General features: G+C 48.0%; 1 protein-coding gene across 1 annotated transcript in view; it reads right to left on the bottom strand.

Annotated features, from left to right (window-relative positions):
• Positions 1-15,090, bottom strand: part of CFAP70 (cilia and flagella associated protein 70) — a 72,743-nt gene that overhangs the window by 37,317 nt on the left and 20,336 nt on the right. The window contains 4 exon segments of the mRNA XM_075566191.1: positions 9,987-10,082; positions 11,171-11,335; positions 12,524-12,658; positions 13,279-13,378. Of these exon segments, the coding sequence (XP_075422306.1) occupies positions 9,987-10,082; positions 11,171-11,335; positions 12,524-12,658; positions 13,279-13,378 (496 nt within the window).

Below are 15,090 nucleotides of genomic sequence, written 5' to 3'. Positions count from 1 at the left end.
CACTAATGTGGCAGTTTCGCATTCTGCTGGCTCTTGATTCATAGTAGTGCTGAATCAAGCCGTGTAAAGTTATTCCAGTTCATTTTTGCAAATGTTCATGCAATACTTTTTCAAAAATGAATACCTAGGTCAATAGTTTGTGCAGACCTTTTATTTTTTTAATAAAGTTTCTCTAAAAAGAAAAAAGTTGAAACTTTTGTTCATTTTTTTCAGTCAAAGTGAGCTTCATGATATTAACAAACCACCAAAAGCCTTGCAAAAGTCTCCACATTTAGAAATATTTACCAAAATGTTCACAAGACAGGGAGAAATGTGATTGTTCAGCTGTGGAATATATTGCTTGATTAATATTTTTTTATTTTGCTATATCTGTTTACATATTGAAGAGATTAAGGGCCTCATGCAGAGAGCAGCGCTAACAGGGAAAGCGGCATGTTTTGCCGAAATCTGCCTTTAGAAAGGCAGATAATGGCGAGTTTTAAAAAAAGCGCCATTTTTTTTTTTTTTTTGAAACTCGCCGCGCGGCTGGAGAGAACCTAAATCTCTCCAGTGTTGAAAACGGCCGTATTCAGAGAGCCGCGAACGCCATCTAGTGGCTGTTTGCGCCAAAAAAATGGCGCGATTTTCAACATTTTGCTTCGCCAGCAAGAAGCTGGCGCTCGGCGGCCGGTGGGGGAGGAAAAAAAAAACGCGATTTTTTTCCCACTAGTTTCAACAGCGCTCATATCGCCGGTTGAAACTCTCCATATGCAGACAGGATTCTAAATGCAGTTTTATGCCCTTTCTGCATATGGAGAAAAAAACTCTCCATTAAAGCTACTTTTTTTTAAACTCTCCAATTTATTCTAGCGCTGCTTTCTGCATAGGCCCCTAAGTATGATAATGGTATATAAAGAGATTGGGAGAGTACAATCAGTATTAATGAGTACTCTCTTATTAATCTTGATTTCATAGTCAAGATAGACTCACTAAATTGCAGTAACACCGTTGCCAAAATCAAACAAGGCTAAGCAATACTGTTCTGTCCCAGCCTTACTGCGGCTAATGAGTTGAGACAGGCAGTTTACTCAATTCCTTCTCCTATACAAAATGGAGTTTTCTTTTAATTTCTGGAGTTTTTATTATAAGAACATAAACAGAAATAAAAGGGGGAAACAGGTTTGAGGGTGTATAAAGGAATAGGTAAGAAACAAAGCGCCCTCACAGGGAGAGCAGTTGGGAGAACCTTAGCAGAGGCAGCAATCTCTCTAAAAAGGCTAAATTACAACACAGAACAAGAAGGAAAGCGTTTGGCCTGTACCAAGTGACAGGGGGAATGGAACGGCCCAAACCTGAGAGGTAGAGAGAGGGAATTTTGCTAAGGCAACAGACAGAAACAAGAAGACAACTAAACAGGAGACAGGACAAATACAATGATAATGTTTGCACGGGGAAGGGTTTTAAGAAATGCCCTTGGTGTCTATGAGGCTGGCATCATATGTAAAACAGATGGCAAAGATAGAGTGCATTTTCATGTCATTTGCAGGTTTTATTTACATTTACATTTACAGTTCCCCTGACGAAGTCCTTAGTGACGAAACGCGTAGGGCGTTTCCCAAAGAGGCGAGTTTGTGGCTGACATTACTGCACGAACGGAGAGAGTACCTTGGAGCTGTTGCTATTTTGCTTGGGACTGCTGCCACTTCCGGTTTTGCAGTTGCCTGCAGGTGAGCAGTGAGAGCTGTGGGAGGTGTATCTGGAGGGAGTCTCTGACCGTGTTGCTGATTATTACATCATCTGGCTGCGGTGGCTCCAGTACACCTTGCTGAACCAACGGATACACCAGAGGTGGCACCAACGGGACAGACTGATACATTCCCTTCACAGCTTCAAGGCGATTGAGTATATCTCATAAATGCTATTATTTTAACTCTGTTTGTGAGTGCGCTTTTTATATTTTACAATCCCATAAATACTGTTTTATACTTTATCACACTAGGAGTGCGCCTGTTTTTTCTCCTTGTTTTCTGCATATGTGTGTGTGTGTGTGTGTGTGTGTGTATATATATATATATATACACACACACACACACACACACACACACACACACACACACACACACAGTGGTTGACAAATCACCCAAAAATCTACTCGCCGAACCAAAAAATCTACTCGCCACCTAGTCCCGCCCCCATTCTTGCCCTGCTTGGGCAGCCATGAGGAGGTCGCTACGGGGTCAAATCCAGTCGCCACGGGCCTGTAGGTGAATGGATTTGTCGAACACTATCTACTATATATTTGTGAAATCACTGTATGTCTGCGTCCCAAGGGTCAATCGCATTGGACCTTGGGCCTGTCACTCCTGCTCAGGCCATGCCCGCCCCCGCACACCTCTCATTGGCCTACGTCCAACACCAATGCCACACTGTCCCACCCCTCACTGACTCTCATTGGCCTGCGTCCAATGCCCGCCCCCGCACACCTCTCATTAGCCTGCGTCCCACCCCTCACTGACTCTCATTGGCCTGCGTCCAATGCCCGCCCCCGCACACCTCTCATTGGCCTGCGTCCAACACCAATGCCCTAATACTTCCACACTGTCCCACCCCTCACTGAGTTTTGGGAACGCTCTGGGGCCACGCTTCACAGCTATCAAAACCTTCACGTCTGCTACCACAGACTGCCGAATCAGGTACAGCAGTGTTTCCCAAACTGTGCGCCGCGGCGCCCTGGTGCGCCGCGGCTTGGCTAGAGGGGCGCCGCGATCAGGGCCGCCAGCAGCGGGAAACAAGGGCTGCTAGCTCATTTAAAAAAAAAAAAAAAAAAAACCTCTGAGGGGAAGCATAGGAGCGGTCACGTGACCGCTCCCATCCAATGGGGCTGCAGCCTGCCCGGCATTGCAACTGCAGAGCCACCAGACAGCACCAAGGTGTGTGTGTGTGTGTGTGTGTGTGTGTGTGTGTGTGTGTGTGTGTGTGTGTGTGTGTGTGTGTGTGTGTGTGTGTGTGAGAAAAACGGGCTGCAGGGTGTGTGTGAAAAACGGGCTGCAGGGTGTGTGTGTGTTGTGTGTGTGTGTGTGTGTGTGTGTGTGTGAAAAAACGGGCTGCAGGGTGTGTGTGTGTGTGTGTGTGTGTGTGTGTGTGTGTGTGTGTGTGTGTGTGTGTGTGTGTGTGTGTGTGTGTGTGTGTGTGTGTGTGTGTGTGTGTGTGTGTGAAAAACGGGCTGCAGGGTGTGTGTGAAAAACGGGCTGCAGGGTGTGTGTGAAAAACGGGCTGCAGGGTGTGTGTGTGTTGTGTGTGTGTGTGTGTGTGTGTGTGTGACAAACGGGCTGCAGGGTGTGTGTGTGTGTGTGTGTGTGTGTGTGTGTGTGTGTGTGTGTGTGTGTGTGTGTGTGTGTGTGTGTGTGTGTGTGTGAAAAACGGGCTGCAGGGTGTGTGTGTGTGTGTGTATATATGTGTGGTGTGTGTGTATATATGTGTGTTGTGTGTGTGTGTGTGTGTGTATATATGTATATATGTGTGTGTATGTGTGGTGTGTGTATATATATATATATATATATATGTGTGGTGTGTATATATGTATGTGTGGTGTGTATAGCTACTATATATTTCTGAAATGTCTGTATGTTTGTCTGCATGCCTTGTGTCCCCTAGGGCCAATCGCATTGCACCTTTGGCCTGTCACTCCACCTCAACACTGTCCCACCCCTCACCACACTGTCCCACCCCTCACTGACTCTCATTGGCCTTCGGCCAACACCACTGCCACACTGTCCCACCCCTCACCCCACTGTCCCACCCCTCACTGACTCTCATTGGCCTTTGGCCAACACCACTGCCACACTGTCCCACCCCTCACCCCACTGTCCCACCCCTCACTGACTCTCATTGGCCTTTGGCCAACACCACTGCCACATTGTCCCACCCCTCAGTGACCTTTGGGAATGCTTCTAAGCACCTAACACTCACCGCACTGCCTCTTACAAACACCCCCCTCCACCACCACCCCCCCAACCTCATGCACCCCCCTCCACCACCACCCCCCACAACCTCATGCACCCCCCTCCACCATCACCCCCCCCCAACCTCATGCACACTACAAACGCACGCCACAGCTCTCCCGCTACTGCAGCCCATCACCCAACCCCCCTCACCCAAACAAACAACGCACGATGCTCCATCACCCCCCCCTCACACCAACAGCAAACGCACGCTGCTGAACATACAACGCACGATGCTCCATCACACCCCCCCCCCCCTCACCCGAACATCCCCGGAGCACACCCAAAAACTACCCCACCCCCCTCACCCATACATCCACCGCACGATGCTCCTCCGGAGCCCCTCACCCCCCCCCCCCCACCATCCACCGCACGATGCTGCTCCGGAGCCCCCTCACCCCCCCCCCCCCCCCACTCACCCGAACATCCACAGCACGATGCTGCTCCGGAGCCCCTCACCCCCCTCCTCACCCTCTGTCCGCCCCCCCCCCCCTTTCCTGCCGCTGGCCCGCAACAACGGAACTACCCCCCTATCACCACTCCGCGGGACCTCAACATCACCCGTCTCTCCCCCGGTGCTCCCCCCCTCCCCCCCCAGAGCACCCTCTCCCCCGGTGCTCCCCCCCTCCCCCCCCCCCCCCCAGAGCACCCTCCCTCCCCCCCCCCCCAGAGCACCCTCCCTCCCCCCCCCCCCCAGAGCACCCTCTCTCCTGGTGCTCTCCCGGTGCTCCCTCCCCCAGAGCACACTGTCGCCGCTCTCACCTTCAGGCCTAGAGGCCGCGCCCCCAGCTCCCCATCCCCGCGCGCGCTGCTCCGGCTCTCAGGCCTAGCTGTCTCTGTCGGGGAGCTGCACGGGGCCGCGGCCCACACCCCCCCCTCACCTGAGCGTCTCAGCTCCGCATCGCCGGGGGGAACCGCCGAGGAACCCGAGGAGGAGCGCGGCCCGGTGCGAGGTAAGTAACCGCACGGGAAGAGATCTTTCACCCCCCGGGCCCTGGCGCTTCACCCGGGCCGGCGCTTCACCCCCCCCCCCCCCCGCCCTGGCCCTTCACCCCCCCCCCCCGCCCTGGCCCTTCACCCCCCCCCCCGCCCTGGCCCTTCACCCCCCCCCTGGCCCTTCACCCGCCCTGGCCCTTCACCCGGCCCCTGCCCTTCACCCCCCCCCCCTGCCCTTCACCCCCCCCCCCCGGCCCTTCACCCCCCCCCCCCCGGCCCCTTCAGCCCCCCCCGGCCCTGCCCTTCACCCCCCCCCCCGGCCCTGCCCTTCACCCCCCCCCCCGGCCCTGTCCTTCACCCCCCCCCCCCCGGCCCTGCCCCCCCCCCCGGCCCTGCCCTTCACCCCCCCCCGGCCCCTGCCCTTCACCCCCCCCCCGGCCCCCCCCCCCGGCCCTGCCCTTCACCCCCCCCCGGCCCTGCCCTTCACCCCCCCCCCCCCTTCACCCCCCCCCTGGCCCTGCCCCCCCCCCCCCCCCCCCGGCCTCTGCCCTTCACCCTCCCCCCCCCCCCCCCGGCCCTGCCCCTTCGGCCCCCCACCCTCCCTGCCCTACACACGTACACACACGTACACACACGTATACACACACGTATATACACACACGTAGGCACATGTATACACACACATGTAGACACACACGCGTAGACACATACACGTACACATACACACGCAGGCACACGTAGACACGCAGGCACACGTAGACACGCAGGCACACGTAGGCACACGTAGACACGCAGGCACACGTAGACACGCAGACACGCAGGCACACGCAGACACGCAGGCACACGTAGACACGCAGGCACACGTAGACACACGCAGACACGTACACACACACGCACGTGTACACACACACACACACACACACACACGTGTACACACACACACACACACACACGTGTACACACACACACACACACACGTGTACACACACGTGTACACACACACACACACGTGTACACACACACACACACACACGTGTACACACACACACACACGTGTACACACACACACGTGTACACACACACACACGTGTACACACACGTGTACACACACACACACGTGTACACACACACACACGTGTACACACACACACACACGTGTACACACACACACACACACACACGTGTACACACACACACACACACACACGTGTACACACACACACACGTGTACACACACACGTGTACACACACACGTGTACACACACACACACGTACACACACACACACACACACGTGTACACACACACACACGTGTACACACACACACACGTGTACACACACACACACACACGTGTACACACACGTGTACACACACACACACACACGTGTACACACACACACACGTGTACACACACACACACGTGTACACACACACACACGTGTACACACACACACGTGTACACACACACGTGTACACACACACACGTGTACACACACACACGTGTACACACACACACACGTGTACACACACACGTGTACACACACACACGTGTACACACACACACACACACGTGTACACACACGTGTACACACACACACGTGTACACACACACACACACACACACGTGTACACACACACACACGTGTACACACACGTGTACACACACACACACACACACACGTGTACACACACACACACGTGTACACACACACACGTGTACACACACACACGTGTACACACGCGTGTACACACACACGTGTACACACACACACACGTGTACACACACACGTGTACACACACACACGTGTACACACACACACACACACACACGTGTACACACACACACACACACACACACGTGTACACACACACACACACGTGTACACACACACACACACACATGTGTACACACACACGTGTACACACACACGTGTACACACACACACACGTACACACACACACACGTGTACACACACACACACACACACGTGTACACACACACACACACACACGTGTACACACACGTGTACACACACACGTGTACACACACACACACGTGTACACACACACACACGTGTACACACACACACGTGTACACACACACACGTGTACTCACACACACACATGTGTACACACACACATGTGTACACACACATGTGTACACACACACACACGTGTACACACACACACGTGTACACACACACACACGTGTACACACACACACACGTGTACACACACACACGTGTACACACACACACACACGAGTACACACACACACGTGTACACACACACACACGTGTACACACACACACACACACACACGTGTACACACACACACACGTGTACACACACACACGTGTACACACACACACACGTGTACACACACACGTGTACACACACACACACACACGTGTACACACACACACACACACACACACGTGTACACACGTGTACACACACACACACACACACGTGTACACACACACACACACGTGTACACACACACACACACACGTGTACACACACACACGTGTACACACACACACACACACGTGTACACACACACACGTGTACACACACACACGTGTACACACACACACACATGTGTACACACACACGTGTACACACACACACGCGTGTACACACACACACACGTGTACACACACACGTGTACACACACACACGTGTACACACACACATGTACACACACACACGTGTACACACACACACGTGTACACACACACACGCACGTGTACACACACACACGCACGTGTACACACACACACACACACACGTGTACACACACACACACACACGTGTACACACACACACACACACGTGTACACACACACACACACGTGTACACACACACACGTGTACACACACACACACACACACACGTGTACACACACACACACACGTGTACACACACACACACGTGTACACACACACACACGTGTACACACACACACACACATACACACACACACACGTGTACACACACACACACACACACACACCTGTACACACACACACACACGTGTACACACACACGTGTACACACACACACGTACACACACACACGTGTACACACACACACTTACACGTGTACACACACACACTTACACGTGTACACACACACACACACGTGTACACACACACACACACGTGTACACACACACACACGTGTACACACACGTGTACACACACGTGTACACACACGTGTACACACACACACACACACACATGTACACACACACACACATGTACACACACACACACACGTGTATACACACACACACACGTGTATACACACACACACACACGTGTACACACACACACACGTCTATACACACACACACACACACGTGTATACACACACACACACACACGTGTATACACACACACACACGTGTATACACACACACACATGTATACACACACACATGTATACACAAACACACGTACACATACACAATGTTTACAAACAAACATGTATACACACACACACACAAACATGTATACACACATGTATACACACACATGTGTATATATACACACACACACGTATACACACACATACACTATCCCCAGCACCACCACATCAGCACACCGGTATCCCATGCCCCCCCCCCCCCCCAGCACACTGGCATTCTCGGCTCCCCACCATTCCCAGCCCCCATCAACACCATCAGCACCCACACATTGGCACCTTCGCACCTCCCCATCGGCACACCCACATCCGCACCCCCACATCCGCACCCCCACATCAGCAACGAACCCTCCCAAATCAGCACACCGATACAATCACCATCAGTACAGCCACAGCAGCAGTACCACCGCACACTGCCATGGGCCGCGTGGACCACTCCCCAACCAAATGCCACCCCCACACCACAAACATCCCGGGCAACGCCGGGGCTCTCAGCTAGTATATATATATATATGTGTGTATATATATATATATATATATATTTTTTTTTTAAGAACTCAGTAGTTAAATATTGCCAAATGGTTTGCAGTGGATTTGCACGTCATATAATTATGGCATCACTTCCTCATATTATTACTTATTGCTGTGCATACTAAAAAGCAGACAAGTGAAAGCAGACACGTGTCCCTTGCTCAGCCTAATATCCGGAGAATCAGTGATAGAGTAAGGAGGGAAAAACAAGCCCCAGAGTGCTGCACAACCACTGGGTACTGTTTCAATGGTATATAATCAGGGTTGCCACCTTCTATTGAAGAGACCCAGAGACTTTTTGCAATCTCAATTTTTACGTGTATTTATTTTATTTATATATTTATTTCTCTTACCTGCAGCGGCAGCGCCTCCACCTGCAAGGTGCAGTCAGCATGGCTCCACAACATGAAATGTCGCGCGTTGCCATGACAATGTGACGTTAGGTGACATTGTGGCACCATATGGTGTCAAGTTGCCATGACAACGGGACACGTTATGGCGCTGAGGCGGCAGAATGATGCTCGTTGTCATGGTAACACCATATCCCGTGATGTCACGTACCGTCCCATTGTCATGGCACTGCGACACCGCGTGGCACCATGATGCCATGTAGCGTCCCGTTGTCATGGCAACGCAGCACCCTTTGACGTTGTGGAGCCATGTTGACGGGATTTGCAGGAAGGGATGCCGAATCTACCGCCCAGAGATTTTTTGTTGGGTAAACTCGTAGCCCGGAGATGCGTGGCCGAAACCCGTAGTCTCCGGGTCAAACACGGAATGGTGGCAACCCTGTATATAATATACCTGCATAACTCAGCGAGGAGTAATTTAAATGCTATGTAATATACCTGAATGCATCGGTGTGAAGCAAGGAAATAATTGCTGGGCATCACGACATATATATTGGGAGATTAATGCAATGTATATTTGATATCTTATATGCTGTAAATTGATATGATTTAATAGATTCATGTTTTATGGTACATACCTACAGTATATTGCTCCTTTAAAAAATAATTGTTGATAGTATAAGTCTATGTGGGGGGAACCATTGAACATGAGATGAGGATGAGTGTTTTCATAGTCATATTTCCCTGATTGTTACCTGCCCCTCCACATTTTGAGACACGTTTTGAGAAATAGACTGAACTGCTCCTTCAATATCCATCAGCATTTCAGATGGCTTCGCCATACTGGCCATCTGCAGAGAAAGAGCAAGCGGTCTTGGCTCATATGATGACACCCACAGTACCTAGGACTGGTGCTACATCTATTCAGATCAATAATTACTATCAACATAGAAGGAATCCCATGTGGTTAGAAGTTCCCAGACTGGCACCTATATGATCCCTTTTGCTGTTCCAAAAAAGGTAATTTAGAGTAACAGCAACTGATCAAATCTGGAGCTCTCAACAATTTGGGGACTTTACGTAACTGCTCCCATCCCTGATGTCGGTTGGCAGGTCTGAGCTATGTGATCATTGCATATGTTAACAAAACCCTGGAGCCAGAATGGACTGCGAGCATTCTGCTAAGGGTTAAGAGGAAGCACGGATTTGTGTACACTGTAGCTTTTAAACAGAGTATCATGTATGGCCACTACACTGTCCAACTTTCTCTATGAGGGAGACGCCTAAATAACCAGAAAAAGGCACCATTTTTGTTTACACCATTTTCTTTCAAATGCAATTCAAGGGAAGTTGAGAAGATCTCACGCATTTTCCTACCAAATCTCCCTGACCAATACGTTATTAGATGTTGATCCATATAATGGCACACTTAGAATTGAAGTCAGTATCCTAATAATAATAATAATAATAATATGTATTCCCTACTGAATACTGTCCTGACAGTGTACACTGTGAAGCACACAGAATTTTGCAGGCATAATTATTCTCTGCCCCGAAGATTTTACAATCCAATTTTCGGCAGAGATATAAGGTGACTTGCCCAAGGGGACACTAGGATTCGAACTGGATTCACACAATTCAAAGGCCGCATTCTTGCCACGGTTACTTCTTCAGGCCAGCTGTATCATTGCATTCAGCATAATTGAAGTAACAAGTACTGTAGCTATACATTTTTTTTTAAGTTAATGGGTCTATGTTCTAAAGGAATTGTGAGGGCTCTTATCATCATCTGATAATAATATTAATTAAATGTACCAAATTATGCGGCAATCTACAATCGTCCTTTAATCTGCGTTAACAAATCCACCAGGTTATCGGTTGCGTAATTTTTTAGGTAACTAAGAGGATCAGCCCTATGCCCCCTCCTCAGTATGCTCACCTTTTTTATTCCGTCCTTTTCCCTGCCTCCTTTATCCTCTCTGATGATGCGACTGGGTGTCTGTTTGGGGTGGGGAGAGTTGACGATCACCGAAGCGGGTACAAACTTGCTCATTATACTGGTCTGCCGCATGAAATCTCGCTGGATGTTGGACTGACACTTTGTCTGATGCAGGGAGAGAGAGAAGAGGGAAGTGAAAACATGAGTGTGAGTGAGAGGCAGTGAGCAAGAAGGTGATAAAAATCGAGGGAAGACGGGAAGAACTAAGAAAGAGAGGAGAAAAGATAGAGGAGAGGAAGGAAGGAGGGAAGAGGAAGGATGAAAGAAGAATGTAGGTGAAATAAAGGAGGAAAGAAGGGAAGGAAGAAAAGGAATGAAATGAACAAAGGAAAATTAGAAACATTTATTTGATGGCAGAATCTTGACCCACCTATTTGCTTTCTGCTGTAAAGTCTCAGACCGTCTTCGATTATTTGCTTTCTTTCCCATTAAGGATAGCCGTATGTCCATCCCAAGTATTTTAAAATGTAAACTGTATTAGCTTCTACCACCTCTGCAGAGAGGCTGCTCCTTAATTCATCACTCTTTCTGTGACGGACTTCCTCGTATTTCCCCATGAGCCGGACCCCTCTGTCTAGCAATTCTCTATCTCTGAAATATGCTTCCCTACTCTACCGTGTTGAAACTGAAAATGTCTATCATATGTCCCCTACTCTCTAGTCTCCAAGCTGTACATATTAAGGTCCTTTAGTCATTCCTGATAAGATTTAGGATATAGACTACTGTGTGTACCATTTTAATAACCCTTCTTTGCACAACCACTGGTTTATTTATGTCCTTCTAGAGATGTGGTTTCCAGAACTGAAGAAAGTGCTCTTGGTGAGTTCTTCTGAAATGATCGATAAAGTCGTATCATAACTCTCTCTGGTGTTAATACAGGAGTGGCCAACTCCAGTCGTCAAGGGTCACCAACAGGTCAGGTTTTAAGGATATGCCTGCATCAGCACAGGTGGCTCAATCATTTGACTGAGCCACTGATTGAGCCACCTGTGGGGATGAAGGGATATCCTTAAAACCTGACCGGTTGGTGGCCATTGAGGACTGGAGTTTGTCACACCTGCGTTTAATACATTTCCCTGTACATCCCAACCCTCTGTTGGCTTGACCCATTGCTTTGTTACATTGCTTGTCTATTATGAAGTCAGCAGAAGTAAGGAGTCCTGAGTCCCTTTCCTGTTGAAAGTCAGATAAGTCAAAGGAAATCATGCGGAAACAATTAAAAAAAAGTTTTGCCTTGTTGATCTTATCTCTTGCTCGTCCCTATCATCGATACCCAAGATGGCTGCTCCTTACCTTATCAAACATCTCGGCCTCCTGATAAGGATAGATGCGGAAGGCTCCACGCAGGCATTTAATTCCAGGGTACAATAAGGAAACCATGTTCACATAAGCCACTCCATGGAAAGAGATCTGTGAGTCTTCATCAACCTGGTTAATAGAGGAGAACAGAAACACTGGTATACCACATACACTGTACAGGTGACATAGGCAGGGCCTGACCGGGTTTGGCTTAATAAAAAAGAATCAGTCCAACCCTCCTGGACCCACTGTTGTAACACGATTTGTATGGTCACACAATTAATTATGCAGCAAGTTTCCCAGGTTTTGCCTTGATTGACAGCCTCCATCCACCAATCACCGCCAAGCCCAGGAAAGTTGCTCCCCAAAATGCATTACAGCAGCATGACTCCAGACAACATACCCCCACAGGCTCAATGACTCATCTCAGGTAAGTTCTCACCATGGGATGGTGGTGGAGGGAGATAGACATGCCCAGTGGTTGGAATCCTGGATATGCCCCACTGGCTTAGCAATGTGCCTAACCACAGGGAGACTCCTGTATACAGTCCTACTTGTCCTGTCCCGCTGAGACAAGTACACATACTTTCATTGGTCTGTGCTGCCAATCCATACCCCATTACCTATAACAGATAACCTTGCTTCCTATTCACTGGGAGTGCCTGATGTTCTATCACACTACAGTGTCTCTGCCAGACACTGGCTTTTTCCCCTAAACCCCAAGGGTGAAATTAATCTGTAAGACTCACCCTGTCAGTTTTGCCTGTTTTAGCCTTCATGGTGGTGCTGAGAGGTACCCTCATTATCTCCACTGGCCAACAGCGGCACTCTGCTATCCGCTTCTGCAAGCTATCAGACACAGTAAAAGCAATGTAGCTATCAGTAACACAACATATTGCAGTTAATAGTATCAATGTGTTCACAGTAGTGTGTTTATTAAACAGAGGCACAAAAATCAGAAGATAATATAAAAGCTATTCATATTTTTGATCTTTCAAAGTACGCACTCAGTCCATATGAAGTTCTGCTTTTAAACAAAGGGTTATCATTAGCACCTTTGAGTAAATCCAACAAATTGAATCTATTTATTGATATTAATACATTTATTTTAAATCTTAAATCGAAAAGATTTTTCTCCAAATATAATGCAGACTCACAGCCAACACAAATATTACGTCAAAAAGATAAATAATATTTGGCAGAATTGATGGAATTACAAGCAGGAGTGATTACGGATCTCTCACAAGATCCGTTCAACCAGGATACTATTAATATTCAAAATGTAGATGAACTGATGTTGAGAGAATAAAACACAGAGAACCGTGCACAGTGATTTGAAGAGGAAATCCACTTTCTATCCGGTCCAGGCTCAGAGTAATAGTATTAAAGTATTTTCGAACTTGGTAATGAAGGATCTGACTATAATTTGTGAACAGAATCCCAAATGGTCTAGCAATCTGACAACAAAAGAGCTTAAAGCCCTTAAGGATCTACACAATGTATAGGCAAACAATGATATTATTATTAAGCAAATGGACAAGGGTGGGGGGATAGTCATTCTTGATAGGATAGAGTAGACCATATCAAAGAAGCCATCCGTTTATTGACAGTCCCCATCACCTATAAATGCTTAAAATTCATCTATTGAATTTGTGTTACAGACATTAAGAATCTTTTGGATGCTGCTCTTAGTTGAGATGTCCTCACTGGAGATGAATAACCTTTAGCATTTTAGAGAATATCCGACAGTAGCTTGTCTTTATTATTTACCAAAATACATAAACATTTGGAAAACTCCCTGGTCGCCCAATCGTATCGGGAATTGATTCTTTGACAGTAAATCTGTCTGAATATGTGGACTTTTTTTTCTCCAACCGATGGTTTTGAAATTACAATCCTATTTGAGGGACTCAATCCATTTTATACAATCGCCGGATTCAATTACCTGGGAAGATTATATTTGGGTTTCCTGTGATGCGAGTTCTCTTTACATGTGTATTCCTCATTTAAAAGGAGAAGAGGTTATTAAAAAAAATTTGATTTATATGGGGTTTATTAGAACAAGCTCTTATCATTGATTCAATTTGATTCCTTTTACCCGACAATTATTTTACTTCCGAGAAATCTTTTTTTAAACAATTCTGTGGCACGGCCATGGGTACTAAATTTGCCTCTGTGTACGCCAACCTGTAAATGAGATTTTGGGACGAGCATATATATAATATCCTTTTGAGTCAGAATCTCACCATGTGGACACGCTTTATTGACAATATTCTATTTATGTGGAAAGGGACTGAAGCACACTTGGAAAAAATGTTAAAACATGTTCATCAGAATGACCTCGGGTTGGTTTTTACCAGTTTTTATACAAAAAAGAATTTAGAAATATTTAATGAGGGTATAGGACCTATGTATACTAGGATCCACAAAAAGACAGTAGATATATTCCATCAGGCCAGTTTAGAGGGGTGCAGAGAAACTGTGCTAGAGACACAGACTATGAAAATGATGTGACGGTCCTGGTAGAGAGATTTAAGGAGGAAAATTATGACATGAAACTA

This window comes from Ascaphus truei, chromosome 11 (genome assembly GCF_040206685.1).
Source record: "Ascaphus truei isolate aAscTru1 chromosome 11, aAscTru1.hap1, whole genome shotgun sequence".
Classification (NCBI taxonomy): Eukaryota; Metazoa; Chordata; class Amphibia; order Anura; family Ascaphidae; genus Ascaphus; species Ascaphus truei.
Note: the sequence above shows the minus strand (reverse complement) of the source record. Positions and strands in the feature narration are given on the sequence as shown.